The sequence below is a fragment of the Taudactylus pleione genome, unplaced genomic scaffold (genome assembly GCF_031769625.1).
Source record: "Taudactylus pleione unplaced genomic scaffold, aTauple2 ptg000791l, whole genome shotgun sequence".
In the NCBI taxonomy this organism is placed as follows: domain Eukaryota; kingdom Metazoa; phylum Chordata; class Amphibia; order Anura; family Myobatrachidae; genus Taudactylus; species Taudactylus pleione.
In genome coordinates, this window is record NW_028285193.1 from 3,786,074 (window position 1) to 3,800,395 (window position 14,322).

The 14,322-nt window shown below is 41.7% G+C and overlaps 1 protein-coding gene across 1 annotated transcript in view; it reads right to left on the reverse strand.

The window, feature by feature from the left end:
* Positions 1–2,210: 2,210 nt before the first annotated feature.
* Positions 2,211–14,322, reverse strand: part of LOC148474993 (adenylate cyclase type 8-like) — a 37,266-nt gene continuing 25,154 nt past the window's right edge. The window contains exons 6-9 of the mRNA XM_088457894.1: positions 8,995–9,141; positions 6,335–6,427; positions 4,536–4,650; positions 2,211–2,760 (exon numbers count right to left, since the gene is read on the reverse strand). Of these exons, the coding sequence (XP_088314020.1) occupies positions 2,273–2,760; positions 4,536–4,650; positions 6,335–6,427; positions 8,995–9,141 (843 nt within the window). The 3' untranslated portion in view covers positions 2,211–2,272. The remainder of the gene's footprint in view (positions 2,761–4,535; positions 4,651–6,334; positions 6,428–8,994; positions 9,142–14,322) is intronic.

Here is a 14,322-nt window from a genome sequence, read left to right on the forward strand (position 1 = left end):
AGAGATGTAAATGAGATTATCAGGGTTGCTGTAGCATGGAGGTAAGATTGATTGGGAGGACAGAGATGAAGAGAGTGTAGTGATGGGACAGGCTCCTGAGATGGGAAGAGATGCTGCAGGTGGTGAACGTGGAGGGAGTTTAGTGTGATGCAGATTGTGGTGATGAGACGTAACAGGAAGAGGAGGGAGGAAGCAGGGATTAGTGGTGAGGTATTAGGACCATCGTGGGGAAGATGTTACTGTAAATTGAAGTGTCTCACAAGGGTTTTTTTCATGGCCCCCTTCACTTCTCCCATTACACCTTGCTTGGAGATCTCCTCAGCTGCTTTGGAGTCGTGGTTTTCTGCACAACACATGTACTATGATAAGCTCATTTTATTTGTTTGATGCATGTGCACTACCAATAATGCTGATCCCTGGTTATAACTGTATTGCACTCTTCGTGCCCACTTTTTTTTTTATTTTACAATGTGTATGGTTTTCAGCCCTGGTGACAGGAGGAGGCTGCCATCAACATCTAACACAGCTCCGGGAGAAATTATAAATTATACCCGGATGTAGCGAATAGGCCCAGCCAAATTATGATATTCTCAAAATGCATACCATGTCAAAGTCTATTCTGTATGATGTTCTATCATTTTATATGTATAAATATGGTATGTCAACTGCTATTCTGTGTGCATGTGAGGAAGGACTTAAGCTGGCCACACACTAGACCAATTTACATCCAACCAGCCAACTTGTTGATTGGTTGGAATGAAAATCTGGTAACGTATGGGAGTAACTGATGATCAGCAATTTGCTCCTAAATGCCAGAAAACAGATGAAAATGGTCGTTCAGACAAGTTTGTTAAATGTTTGATCTAAACTATTTGTTCAAACAACAGTTTTGGTCCATTTTCCAGTGTTTGGGAGCAAATTGCTGATTTTACTCCTTACCAGATTTTCATTCCAACCAATCAACTATTTGGCTGGTTGGACAGATAATCTTTAGATGTGTGGCCATTTTAAGATTAGCAAAAGGTAAATTGTGAATTGTAAATGTAATGTAATGGCTCTCAGATAACAAAAAGAATGAATAGTGTGAGGTCATGTGTGGAGAACTAGCCCACTCCCTTTTATGACCCCTGCAGTCGGAGTGTCCTGGATTGTACATCCCAAGACCAGACCTCTTTTTAAAGCAAGATCCACTACTTAAGGATCCTGTACTGTATGCATTTATGTTGTGGTATAGAAGATGAGATAAGGACTATTATGTTTACTTTGACCCAGGAAGGGGGGAGTTGAAGAGGGAGTTATATAGTCACACGTCTTTATAGCAAGGACCCTGTTAGCTTGGCCAGGTAACCCTCTATTGGAAATCACAGGGGCCCTCTATTGATCTCAAACCCTGCTGACCTGATAGGGAGAACCTGTTTAAGTAAAAACAAAGAATTTGAGATCTATAAAAAGAAATGCCATCCAGCATTCAATGTTCATTCATTGGGGAGCAGACAAAGTGCTGTGAATGCGCCAGGAACTTCTTATAGGTGAAACGGCAGTGCTAAGAACTTTGTTGTAAGTTGTCTTAGAACTCTGAATTATTTATGTTTATTTTTAGAAATTATTTGCATCTGTGTGTCATTTTATCAATATTTTTTGTAACTAAGCCTTGAATATATTTTTTGGATTAAACACATTTAATCTAGCATACTTCTCCGTGATTTTTATTGAACTTGCGAGCCTGTGAGGCCCATGCTATATACCTGTGTGTAAGTGAAGATGATTTATTAATTATTTGGTCAGAGAACGCAAGACTCCAGACGAAAAAAACTTGCGTGGTGGCAGAAGAATCGTGTAATTTGATCGTGACCCTGAATATAATGCACGGTTCCACGTTAGGGAGGAATGGCAAACACATGGTGACTGACAGCTTGGCAGACTTGCCGTTCGGAAATACACAGTGCAGATTGGTGGATTCATAGACAGGGGCGGGGCCAGTGATGTTGAAGCAACACATTCTCAGATATTTGACCTGTATACAATCCCATCAGGACACCGTCATTGCAAGACATAATGAAAACGAATATATTTTCTCTGATATATTATAATATGCCTCATCCAGTCCTGTATAGCTTTACTAAACATTGTAATTTGACGGACTACGTAGCACTACACAAACTATCGGAAGAAGTGATGATATACGGTTTGTAAAAAAATTATACGTTTTTATTTGTGTATTTATATATAAAAGAAATACAAAAAAATGAATTCAAAGAAAAAAATGTGTATTTTATGGCAATTCGGGTTTATCAGTTCCCTCTGTCTGCGCGACGACCTCTGACCCGCTGGATGCGAGTAGTGTCCTGCGATTATAATGTCCTTTCATGATGGCGGAATTGTTATTCTCATTAAGGATTTGCTTCTGTTTCTGTCGGTTAAGAGACTGTACAAGTCCTAGAACAACGGCTGCTAATGAATATTGTCCAGTTATTATTTTTGGCTGCGATATTAGTGGATTTGGCTGAACTCTTCCTAGAAGAAAATATGTTTTGATCTTTCCTTCCTGCTCGCTGATGCCCTTCACGTAGATCTCTCCGCGATACTCAAACGCAAAGCCGCGATCCTTTAGGACATGATATGTATCTTCAGGCACTTGTATCCTGCCGCTCACGCCCGTGCTGTCCATTCTGCTCGCCAGATTAACGGTTTTCCCCCAAATATCATATTGTGGCTTTTTTGCACCGATGACACCAGCGACAACAGATCCGTGACTTATACCTAGAAAGGCAAAAAACATTCTGCTATAAAAAGGAACAACAAACAAAAAGTGTAACGGTCAGGGAAATTAATGAAACGTATAACAAGTTAACAACCAAAAGTAATATACCTTTCTAGCCCCCCTTTTATCAAGGAAATCGAGTAGATTGGACATGTTGACGGATTACAGAGGCGATCTTAAATCAGGGCCGTAACAAGGGGTGTGCAAGAGTGCAAGGCCGAGGGGAGGCACCTAGTTACATAGATAGGCACGAGGCATCCTGTTCCCGGCGCTAGTGTTGTGATGTCACGTACGCCGGGGGTAGAGGGTGCCAGCAAAGGGCGCTGCTGCGCTCAATAAGGTGCTGGCTTAAAGTATACCAAAAAATATTTTGCAAAGGGAGGAACATAGAAAAGATTACATGGACCAACCAAGTATTTTCTGATATTAATTCTGCTTTTCTATGATCCTACATGGAGGCTGTTTGGTTGTCACTTGCATGATTGTGGCTTGTTATAGGCCCCACCCTGCTGTGTTCCTACGGGTGGGTGAAGGTTTGTAGCCATTGTACCCTCCTGGTCAGTGCTATATTTAGGGACCTGTAGAAGGTGTCTGACCTGGGGGAGATCCTGGATTTGTGTTTATGTAACTCTGATGGTGGCAGAGGAGTAAGGACTTGGATGGTCACACCTAGGATTAACCTCCACACTGCTTTCCATGCTGGTGAAACCCATATAATTCAACATGTAGAGGTCCCGTGTAACAAGACACAAAACAGTTGGCCGTTCATTAAATCCATTTATACAGTATATATTTTTGCTGAATGTATACTGTGTTCCATTCATTTAGCTATATCTGCTAGTATGACCCATCTGGAGAAATCTCTCCATTTACTCAGCTACCATCTCCTAAAACCATCAATAATGTTACATTTGTTAAGCTGAATAACAATTGATTTGTATAACTGTGATCCAAGGCTAGCGGCTAAGGGCAAAAGTATCATCTCTGCATTGACCCCCCCTCAGTTAGAACCACAGGAGCATCATACGGTACTTGTGACCATATGCTCTCCCCCACTCTCATAGACTGTGGCCAGTAGAATTTTGTAAATACAGAGTTATTTAAAGGTCCTTGGCACAAGACTCTGTAGCCATCCAGTCATCTGTGCTGATCGGCTTTCGATTACTCCAATTTTACTTACAGACCCGCATCCTAGAAGAAAGTTCTGTTACGGTATCCAGTCAGAATGTCGACGTGTTCTGAATTATCGAGAGTCAGAATGTCAGCAAGGGCGTCATGTCAACATGTTCATTGTGTCAACATTGTGCATGCCGACAGTCGAACTGTCGACAAAGAATTTTAGCTCTAGATTTAGAGTAAGGTTACAATAGTGAAAAACAGTGTGTCAACATTTTGTCTGTCGACATGCACAATGTTGACATAATGAACATGACGGCATAATGACCATGTAGACATTTCTGCATGTCCATATGCTACAAGTCAACACAATGTCCGTGTCGACATTCTGACTGTCGACAGTCAGAACCAGTCAATATTCTTATTGTTGACATTCAGAATGTCGACATATCAAAACATAACCTACGTTACAGTGTCAGCAGCGGAGAACGCCTAACATACTGGGGGACCTCTACAGTTTTCATAGATGTATTGAATGGGTTGAGCAAAGTACCCCTTCGATCTGGTTCTCTTTCAGTAGCCATGAATGTCTTTAGGTCGGCTTTTAGCTTTGCATGTTAGCATGTTTGGATTAATGGAAAAAGGCCTTAGTGCTTACCGATGCGCAGCTCAAAGTTGTTGAAGGAATGCTTGTTGATCTCCTGGATGCTTTCCTTCAGAGCTATGGAGAAGTCTGCCACTGCACACAAGTGTCCCCATTTGTCCTCACACTGCTAAATGAGACACAACAAAAGGCACATTACATATACCGCAGATCACAAGGATTTGACGTTATTTTTTCCGTTGTTGTTGCTAAACCATGCACTTTGGTTTCAGATTTATTGCTGTTTTTTTAGATTTTCTTCAACACAACAAACCATTTAAAGTTATTAGTCATCCGCCGTAGTCTTAGGTCTCATTAAATCGCCGTAGGCACAGCCTTATGGGCACAGGGTGATTAATGGACCAGCTGCAATACTTGCCTTTTATGCTTTACAGAATGATATAAAGCTTGCAAATCCCCACACTGTACAGTAGTATGAGTGTACGTGACCTCCGAGAGCAGAGTGGGACTGACAAATGGAGCCCTAAATCCTGTGGAGGGTTTATCAGTGTGAGCTCACATTATGCACAGTATTGCAGAAGACTTGGGAAGGGGGGGGTTTCAGGAATTGGGAACACATTAAGGGCTTATTGACTAAGTGTATTATTGCAGAAATACCTCTTTTGTGTGTGGATGACATCATTGCTCCCAGTTATGAAAACTTTGCTCAGGAAATGGCAATAAATGAGGGGGAGATTATAAGAAGAATAAGATGTTTGCTTGGTAGCTGTAAAGTGATGGTTTACGCTACGCCAATTAACTAAACGATTAACAATATGGCGAGGGGTCATGTAATCAATCTAGGTGGGATCTGTAATAGGCTATTTTACAGCTTGATATGAGTTGGGGTTCTAGGGGTCTTCCAATACCAAGCCTCCTAAATTTCCCAAATAGAAAGTTCCGGCACATTAGGATGCGTTCACAAGGCCTGATTTTGACGCAAAGTGGCTGCATTTGCTGAAAGGCGCAGAAGCCAGTCTTATAAACTAAAACTAGTGCACGTATACGTAGGGCTAGTGCGGGCATCCGTGCGGCTCCAGGAGGCAAGCTGCTCCTCCCACTGCTTTTCCGATCAAAAGCCACAACAATTAGTATCGGCACATGCAAATGCCTTTAGCTGGGTTCAAGAGATCCGTCAGTATCGGGCTTTCCTGCTCGGAAGTGTAGAGACAGAATAGAACGGAAGTGTAGCTACATGCCTGCCAAACTCCCAGGAAACAGATCTCTTGCGTACGCCTGCAGCGATGCCACCCAGAGATGATGTCCAACTCAGAATCGGCCGGAGATGCGCAAATTCACTTCTGTGCATGCGCAGTGCTCTAAAACTCGCTATTTGCGTCCGTAAAATTATCTGTGTCGAGACTCAAAAATCAGGCTCATAATCTACCAAGGCAATGCCCTAAGTTGTTTCCACCCATAAGTTTTGACCACGAAAAATTGTGACTGTCGGGGTGACGGTAAGCAGCGGAGTAACCGTAGCCACCAAAGAGCATCCAAGAACCAAAGAATAGAAACAGCCAAAGAACAGCGCTAACTAATAACATAATTGTCATAGTCCAACATAACGATCCATGAAACTACTAGTGGTAACATTATAATGAGGAGGGGGAGACTGTGGTGTTAGAATTAAGTGGTCAAAAATCACCTATGTGGTCTTTCTTAGTATAGTCTACTATTGTCATTCGGACAGTTTTTAGCGACCTCTATTTTTTTAAAGAAGGTTGAAAAAGTCATTTAATTTTATATACTGATCATTAGTAAATACATTTAGTGCTAACATCCCTACGTCCCATTCTTGCAACAATGATAATTACCTGTTTCTCCGGGGATAATCCTGAAACGGCCATGTACGTACTTCCGATGGTTTTTATCTTTTCTATATCTTGGAATCTCTCTTCATCTAATAACTGAAAGAGAACTGGAATTAGAATGCTGTTGCGTCATGTGATTGGATCACACCCTACCCTATAACCTCCTATTGGTTAGGTACCCAGCTAGACGGAAGAAATATTACCATGTGGATGATTATTTTGGTGCCTTTAAGTAGCTAGTGTACTTATGTGCTGTATTTAGACTGTAAGGTCCATGAGCAGGGCCCTCCGCCCACCTGTTCCCAATACCTACTTCTCTTACACATCAGCTACACTCTCTACACCTCCTGCTTGGGCTCTACCCCTGGCCTCCACCCCTACAACCTAGACCCGTTTTATGCGCCCATGCCAATGGCTACAGGTTTCAGCTTACGCTGAATATTTCCATTACACCCCCTGCATCAGTGGCTGTGCTGAGATTTGTAGTGCTAATTATTACTTATCCACTGTATTGTACTGTACTGTTTTACCCTGTACTGTCTTATTGGTTTGCCCTCTGTATGGCGCTGCGCACCACGCGTGGCGCCCTACAAATAAAGTTTACTATTATTAATAATAATGATATTTCAACCATAATGCATCAAAAAGGCAGAAGAAAACAATGAACTGCAAAGGATCGTACTATCACTTGATGTTAGAAACCATATACGTGTACAGTATAATGTACGGATCAAGAAAGGGGAGGGCCAGTGTGCAGCCTTCATACAGGCCCCGCCCCTTTGTCGCCGATGAATTTCCTCAGTAGACTTCGGGTAAGACATCGCCTGCGCTATGTTATGATATATGTGGCGCAGATCTTGGAAACATGCTGCTTGCGTCATGCTCCCGGTGAAATCTACGTTGCCGACAGCAAGTATTCGAATGGGTGCAGGGTGTGCAGTGTGGCCCCCCCTGGACCTAGGGGCCCGTTAGATGCACCCATTATAGATGTGCCCATGTACTGTACCTATTTAAACTTCAATCACCTGATTAACTACCTGGCTTCTTGGAATGTGTCTTACACTATTTATGGGACTTGTTGTCTTGAAATTAAAGAGCATAATATTGTGCATAGAATAAAATCCATTTGCTCAAAGGCAATTATATTTCTATCTCCTCTAGTTACTCGGCAGCCATCTGCTGCAGTTCTTAAAATGTTTCAGGCAGTTGTCATCCAAATATGGCACAGATGGCACCAAAATCTGAAATCTAAACACACGTCTAGTACAGCCCTGGCTGTCTATGTAATATAATAACATATCTCAGAATCAGTTTTAAATGTCTTCTCTGAGGAGACCAATAAGGATATATTGATGCATTGAAGAAATCCTTCTTAAATTATCTCTGCATGGTGGCACAAAGGTTAGCAGCATTGCTGCTTTGCTGTTCGGGTGGGAGTTGCTATGGTCTGCCTGTTTTTGTATGAGCTTCCTCCTGCAGCCCAAAAACAAACAAGTTGTTTTTGTATTTAAACTTCTTTTGTGTTTTGATATTACAATAAAACATTTTTTTTTATAGAGCAGATCTCTCTTTACATTAAATTAAATAAAGTTTAGCATTTTCTATCAATATTTTTAGGGTTTTGGTTATACTCACAAAATTATAAGTGACTTATTTTATTTTTGCCATTTACAATAATAAAAAGTCACATGGTCACTTCCTCTAGTATTGGGACCTGGGCAACTATTAGTCACTTGAGGTCATACTTCCTACTGATAAGTTTCTTTGCAATGAATAGTCCTGATATTCTATGGCCATAGAGGAGTGTCTGAGCTATTTGGATAGTCCAACAGGGGTGTGGGTAGCTGGGTGGTTTATGGGTGTGGTCTAAGCGAGTCTAAGTATGACCTCAAGTGAGGCGTGACCTCCAAATGAGTGTCCACAGACTATCTCAGGGAGATGTCATTGCCTTGACTGTGGGGAACCGGTGTGTTATGCCTGGGTAAGCAAGGATATTTTACATCTATGGCTGTATCTCAGAGAGGTATTATAGGGTGTGCTCAGTATTGGACTACTCTAATAATTCCTAAGACAGCTGTAGAAGGGAAACCATACTACAGTCACTGTGTGATGATGTTCTAGTCAAGCTGCAGAATCAAGTCTTGTCTTCACCATCCTTCCAGAGGTCTTGCATGGGCTGACATATGCCCTTTGGGGCTTCATTGGGCAGGCTATGGTCCCCACATGTGCGCCTGAGAGCAGAGCACAGTGCTCTGTGGAGAATAACCCTCCATTACTGGGCACCTCCCAATCCTGGGGCTGTAATTGACCAAAATTTCCACACTGATTATAAGGAATTGATATTATAATTCACCCCAGATTTCATTCACCTGTTTAAAAGTTTTTAACCTGCAGTCTTTTGCTTTTTATGGTTCTGGAACCATTAGATATTTGTAGTTGTACCTATTATTCCAAAAAGTTTAAAGTAAAAAAAAACACGTGCTGTAAAGTGTAACACGTTCCAAGCCAGGTTCAGACACAGGAGGAGTACTGAAAATGAGCCACATTGTGTGCAGCGACAGCAAATGGTGACATTGCCAGGGGAGCGGCTGGGTGATACCAATGGATGGTTGGATACAATATGCTGTGAAGTCCGTCTGTCCCTCCCGGAAAGTGATATTTACCTCATCAAAGTCAGCAATGATCTCATTGAGCAAACGTAGACACTCAACACCCTGGTTATTCATTTCTGTTTGGGAATAGAAATCAGCAAATCCCGGGATGGAAGCGAACATTACACCCACGGCGTCGTAGGACTGAGAATACAGCTCCTAGAAAAAAAATAAAATGGCAGTGAAATTTATTTCCATCTACTGGAGCTGTAAAACATACTGGAGCTGTAAAACACACTGGAGCTGTAACATACTGGAGCTGTAAAACACACTGGAGCTGTAAAACACACTGGAACTGTAAAACACACTGGAGCTGTAAAACACACTGGAGCTGTAAACCATACTGGAGCTGTAAACCATACTGAGACTGTAAAACATACTGGAGCTGTAAAACACACTGAAGCTGTAAAACACACTTGAGCTGTAAAACATACTGGAGCTGTAAAACATACTGGAGCTGTAAACCATACTGGAGCTGTAAAACATAATGGGGCTGTAAACCATACTGGAGCTGTAAACCATACTGAGACTGTAAAACATACTGGAGCTGTAAAACGCACTGAAGCTGTAAAACACACTTGAGCTGTAAAACATACTGGAGCTGTAAAACATACTGGAGCTGTAAACCATACTGGAGCTGTAAAACATAATGGGGCTGTAAAACATACTGGAGCTGGTTTTGAGTTTGGAGCAAAACAAAACAAGGAGCAACTTTGCATCTGTACATGACACATTGCACTGCAAAGGGGGGCAAATACATACATTAGTTTTGCATGCACGGTAATATTGGCTGCTTTTACATGTAGCCCATAGATACTGGACAGCTTTATTTTTACCATGCAATTTAGATTTCATTTTGGAAACATCCCTCCCAAATCTAAATCCCTCTGCACATTATATACCTGCCCCACCTGCAGTGCTGCATGGTTTTTACCAAGGTGTAATGTAACACAGTATTTTGTTTCAGCTTTACTTCTAAATATGAATCAGCCACATAATTTGTTTAAAAAGGATACAGTACTGCAATTATCCCTAAAAGAGGACTAATTTCTCAATTAACTATTGCTTCAATGAGGAAATAACAGTTATTTTTACATATATATGTATATATATATAATAGACCATATAAACCAGAAAAAAGGTCTCACATACGGAATCAGCATGTTTGACAGCCAGATGTGAGCCCGACGGTTCAAATACCGACGCCGGCAGCCCGATGGAGGAGATCCCGACAGCAGAGATAAGTTTACTATTCCTAACCGTTTCCCCACCATAACCCTAACCCACCTTTAGGGGTGCCTAACCCTAACCTCCCCCCTTAGTGTCTAAACCTAACCCTCCCAATCACCTAGCCTAACCCTAACCCTACCGGGGGGAGTGCCTAACCATAAGTCACCCTGGGGGGTCCCTAAACCTAAACCCTCATCCCTGGCTACGTGGATACTTACCCCCGGCATAGGACGAACGGTCCGGCATCCTTCCGGAGTTCCGGCTTCTGGATTAACATAGGCGTCGGTATGTTGACGCCTATGTTAGATCCCTTGCCGGGATTACACTGTCGGTATTGAGACCGGCAGTCATGCGTCCGCTGGCCTCATAGCTACATACCCTCACATACAGACATGCCCAGTTATATTCTTGCCGCTGGTGCGAGACGCGCACCCGCAAATGGTTATGCGCACTTCGTACGCGACTGGGCCTCCATAGGAATGCATGTGTGATCGCAGTGCACGCCATAGCGTACCGTAGTGTATGCAGGCACGGGGAAATGCATGGCGCGATGCGTGCCCTCATTTTGTGGTGCAATCAGCTGCATTGACCACTTTCAAGGGATATTTCAGAGAACGTACATTCCAGGGCATGGAGGAGTAATGAGTACCCATCCCTACATAGGACACCATCATTCTGAAAAAAATATTAAATTATGCAGAATATGGATATACAAATACTATAAGGAACAGGGGAGACTCCCCTATAAAGTTTGCCGCTGTAATATAAATGATATTATTTTGCCTTAGTTCTCACTTATCACTATTCCGCCAGCTACTCAGATCCAAAAGCATCATGTATCCGCAGGAAAAATAATTGCAAAGAGGACGACTGGGGCTGTGCGAGCAAACTGACAAGTAACCAGCGCGGAAAATCGGACAGAGATCTAAGGAGTCACGTTTACAATATTCTTCATGCATTTGATAAACCAGAGTAGCCTGTAATTATAGTCATCATTGTGCAGGTATGTTAATGAAGTGGCTTTTTATCGTTATAAATATCTACTAGACACTTGAATAAACACATAACCTGATAATATATTTGTATCTGGTTACGGCCTTTTGCAAAATAATTGCCTTGCCTATGCTTAAACACAATAAAAAGCTGCAATTTAACACCTGCAAATGCCATCTCTCTGATGTAAATGCAATGTGATTGTCGCCCCTGGTACCTGCCTTACAGGAGATAATGGCAACTGCAGAATTGTAAATTAACATATATTTTGTGCTTTCTATTGAAGATTTTTTTTTTTAATCGGAATTTATGTAATGGCAAAGGAACAACTTTGTAGGGTTTATTATAGAGCTGGAAGGCTTAATCCAAAAGGGCAACTGTACTGTAACTTTATTTTTTAAAGCAAAATCTATATACCCATCCCCCTTGCCGCAGTGAACTACAAGTGTACTGTATGTCATTTGTTGATGCTTGCTGATTGGCTCCTCTATACTCTATTGCACCGTGATTGGACTAATTCTCCAGTGGGCGTTATTTATTCCCTGTATTTTGGCTGAATCGGGATCGATGCTCAAAATAATTTGCCACATGAAAATCTCTACAATTTGCCCAAATTTCCAAATCAGCTGAACTGATTTGATGATCCCTTATCAATGGTCTGTAGAGAATTAAAATAATAGGCTGTGCTAAAGACCATCGGGTTTGCGTACATCTTTGAATTCGTTTTTTTTATAATTGAACTTGACACAACCGTCTTAGAGGTTAAGGCTGCTGAGGAAAGAAGACCACCCCGTGCATACAGTATCTGAACAATTACTAAGTGTTTTAATTAATGAGTTCTAATATCATTTTAAATATATGACTGGTCCATGTTGCGGTTTTGAAATGTCTTAAGAGTGCTGGAACTTTTATATGTACAGCAGCAAGCTGGAACATAAATTGTACATGTAGCGTGCTGGAACACATACATGTAGCCTGTTGAAACGGGTGCGTGTAGCCTGCTGAAATGTGGACATATAGCCTACTGGAACATATATGTGTAGCCTGCTGGAACACATGCAAATAATCTACTGGAACGTGTACATTTAGCCTGCTGGGACATTTATGTGTAACCCGCAGAAACATATACAAGTACTCTGCTGTGTATGTATAGCCTGCTGGAATGTGGACATACAGCCTACTGAAACAATCTAGATGTACCCTACTGGAACATATATGTGTAGCCTGCTGGAACACATGCAAATTGTCTGCTAGAACATGTAGCTAACAGATGGAGGGCAATGGCTGCCTACCTCTACTAATAAATCAATCTTTACTGCACCATGCACCATTTAAAATCAATTCTCTATGACATATTGGGTTATTTCCAAACTGCAACGGTATAAAAACCACAGAGCAAATGCTTTTATGTGTCATTATGGGCCGGTTTCAATCAGAGGCGAAAAGTGCTGTTTGGAGAAAAATTTCCGCAGATTCGGACTTTCCGCCTGTTTTCAAAGTATCTCCATATTCAATTCCAGGACGATTTCGCCTAAGCGGAAACTCAATGCAATGTAATAGGCGGAAGAGTTTCTCCTATGAATAGCAGATGAAAAAAAGTGCAAAATCAATATTTTGGGGTGCAAACGTGGGGAAACGACTCAGAACCCTTGAGACAGCCCCCCAAAGGACAAGTCAGCCCAAAAAAATAAAAAAATTACCTCAGAACACCCCAAAAAAGTACTTTTGTTTTGGGGGCGAAAAAGTAAAAAGTGGGGGGACAACTATAAAAACTAGGGAAATAGACTTGCTGTAAGGAGGGGCTAAGTGTTTTTGGGATTGCAGGTGCATATACAGTGGTGGCCAAAATTGCGGACACTTTTTGAAATTTGAATGTTTTTAAGCTTCGAATGCTTATAAAAACTGTTACACTTCATGCAGTGCAATGATTCATATATCAAATGAATGTAAATTTAATGCTGAATTCAACACAATAAACAGATGTCAAATATTTGCATTACAAGGGAAGTTATGCAGTGAAAACTACACTTAGGGTGAAAATCCCTGTGTACTTATGATGTTACTGTCTATATCAGTATTTCGTTGGGTATCCTTTATTTTTCAAGACAGCAGCACAGCGATGTGTCATTGAGCCAACCAATGTTTGGAGCTCTTCCTTCTTTTTTATGTGGTGCCATGAGACCATTATAGCCTCAATTAATTGTCTTTTATTGGATGGACGCCTCAGATGTACCAGTTTTTTCAAACAGTACCACAAATGTTCTATGGGGTTCAGGTCTGGGCTGTTTCCTGGCCATCCCAGCACCTGTATGTCATTCTCCGTGAACCCCTTTTTGCATGTCCGTGCAGTGTGGCAGGGAGCTGAATCCTGATGGGAAAAAAATGGGCATTATCTGGAAAAAGATCCCTGATAGAAGGTAGAAGTTTTGGTTGTAGGATGGTGTCAATGTACTTTCTGCTGGTCAGTGTGCCATCTATGACATAACGGCGGCCTACAGCATCTGCTGTCATACATGCCCAAATCATAACACTTGTAGGATTCTTTGTTGTCGCTTGAATGCAATCTGGATGCACCTCTTCCCCGATGCGACGTCTCACACATTTTCTCCCATCACTACCAAATATCGATATCTTAGTTTCGTCACTCCATATCACTTGTTTCCACTGACCTTCTGTCCATGCAATGTGTTCTTTTGCCCACTGTATTCATTTCTGCCACTGCTTTTTATTCAGCAATGGCTTTTTTCGGGGAACCCTACCTTTTAGGCCAACCTCCGTTAGTCTTCTCCATTCTATTCTTGCACTGACAAAAACACTGTGAGGTTCTGAATTTGTTGTGGACCCAGGGTGGTGATAGAAGCAGAAACAGGAGCAGACTTAAATGAAAAAGTGGGGTTTTTAATAAGTGACTGAGAAGACATGGGAATGGCAAACAAGAAGTCCAGGTATAGCACTAAAGGGCACTTGATAACTGTAGTGAGGATTAATGAACAAATGTCCAGATAGTGACAGGCAGGAAGAGTCTAGTATAAGTATGGTGAGCTAAAACAGAATGCAGGTATGATGAGCTGTAACAGAATGCAGGTATGATGAGCTGTAAGTGAATGCAGGTTTGGT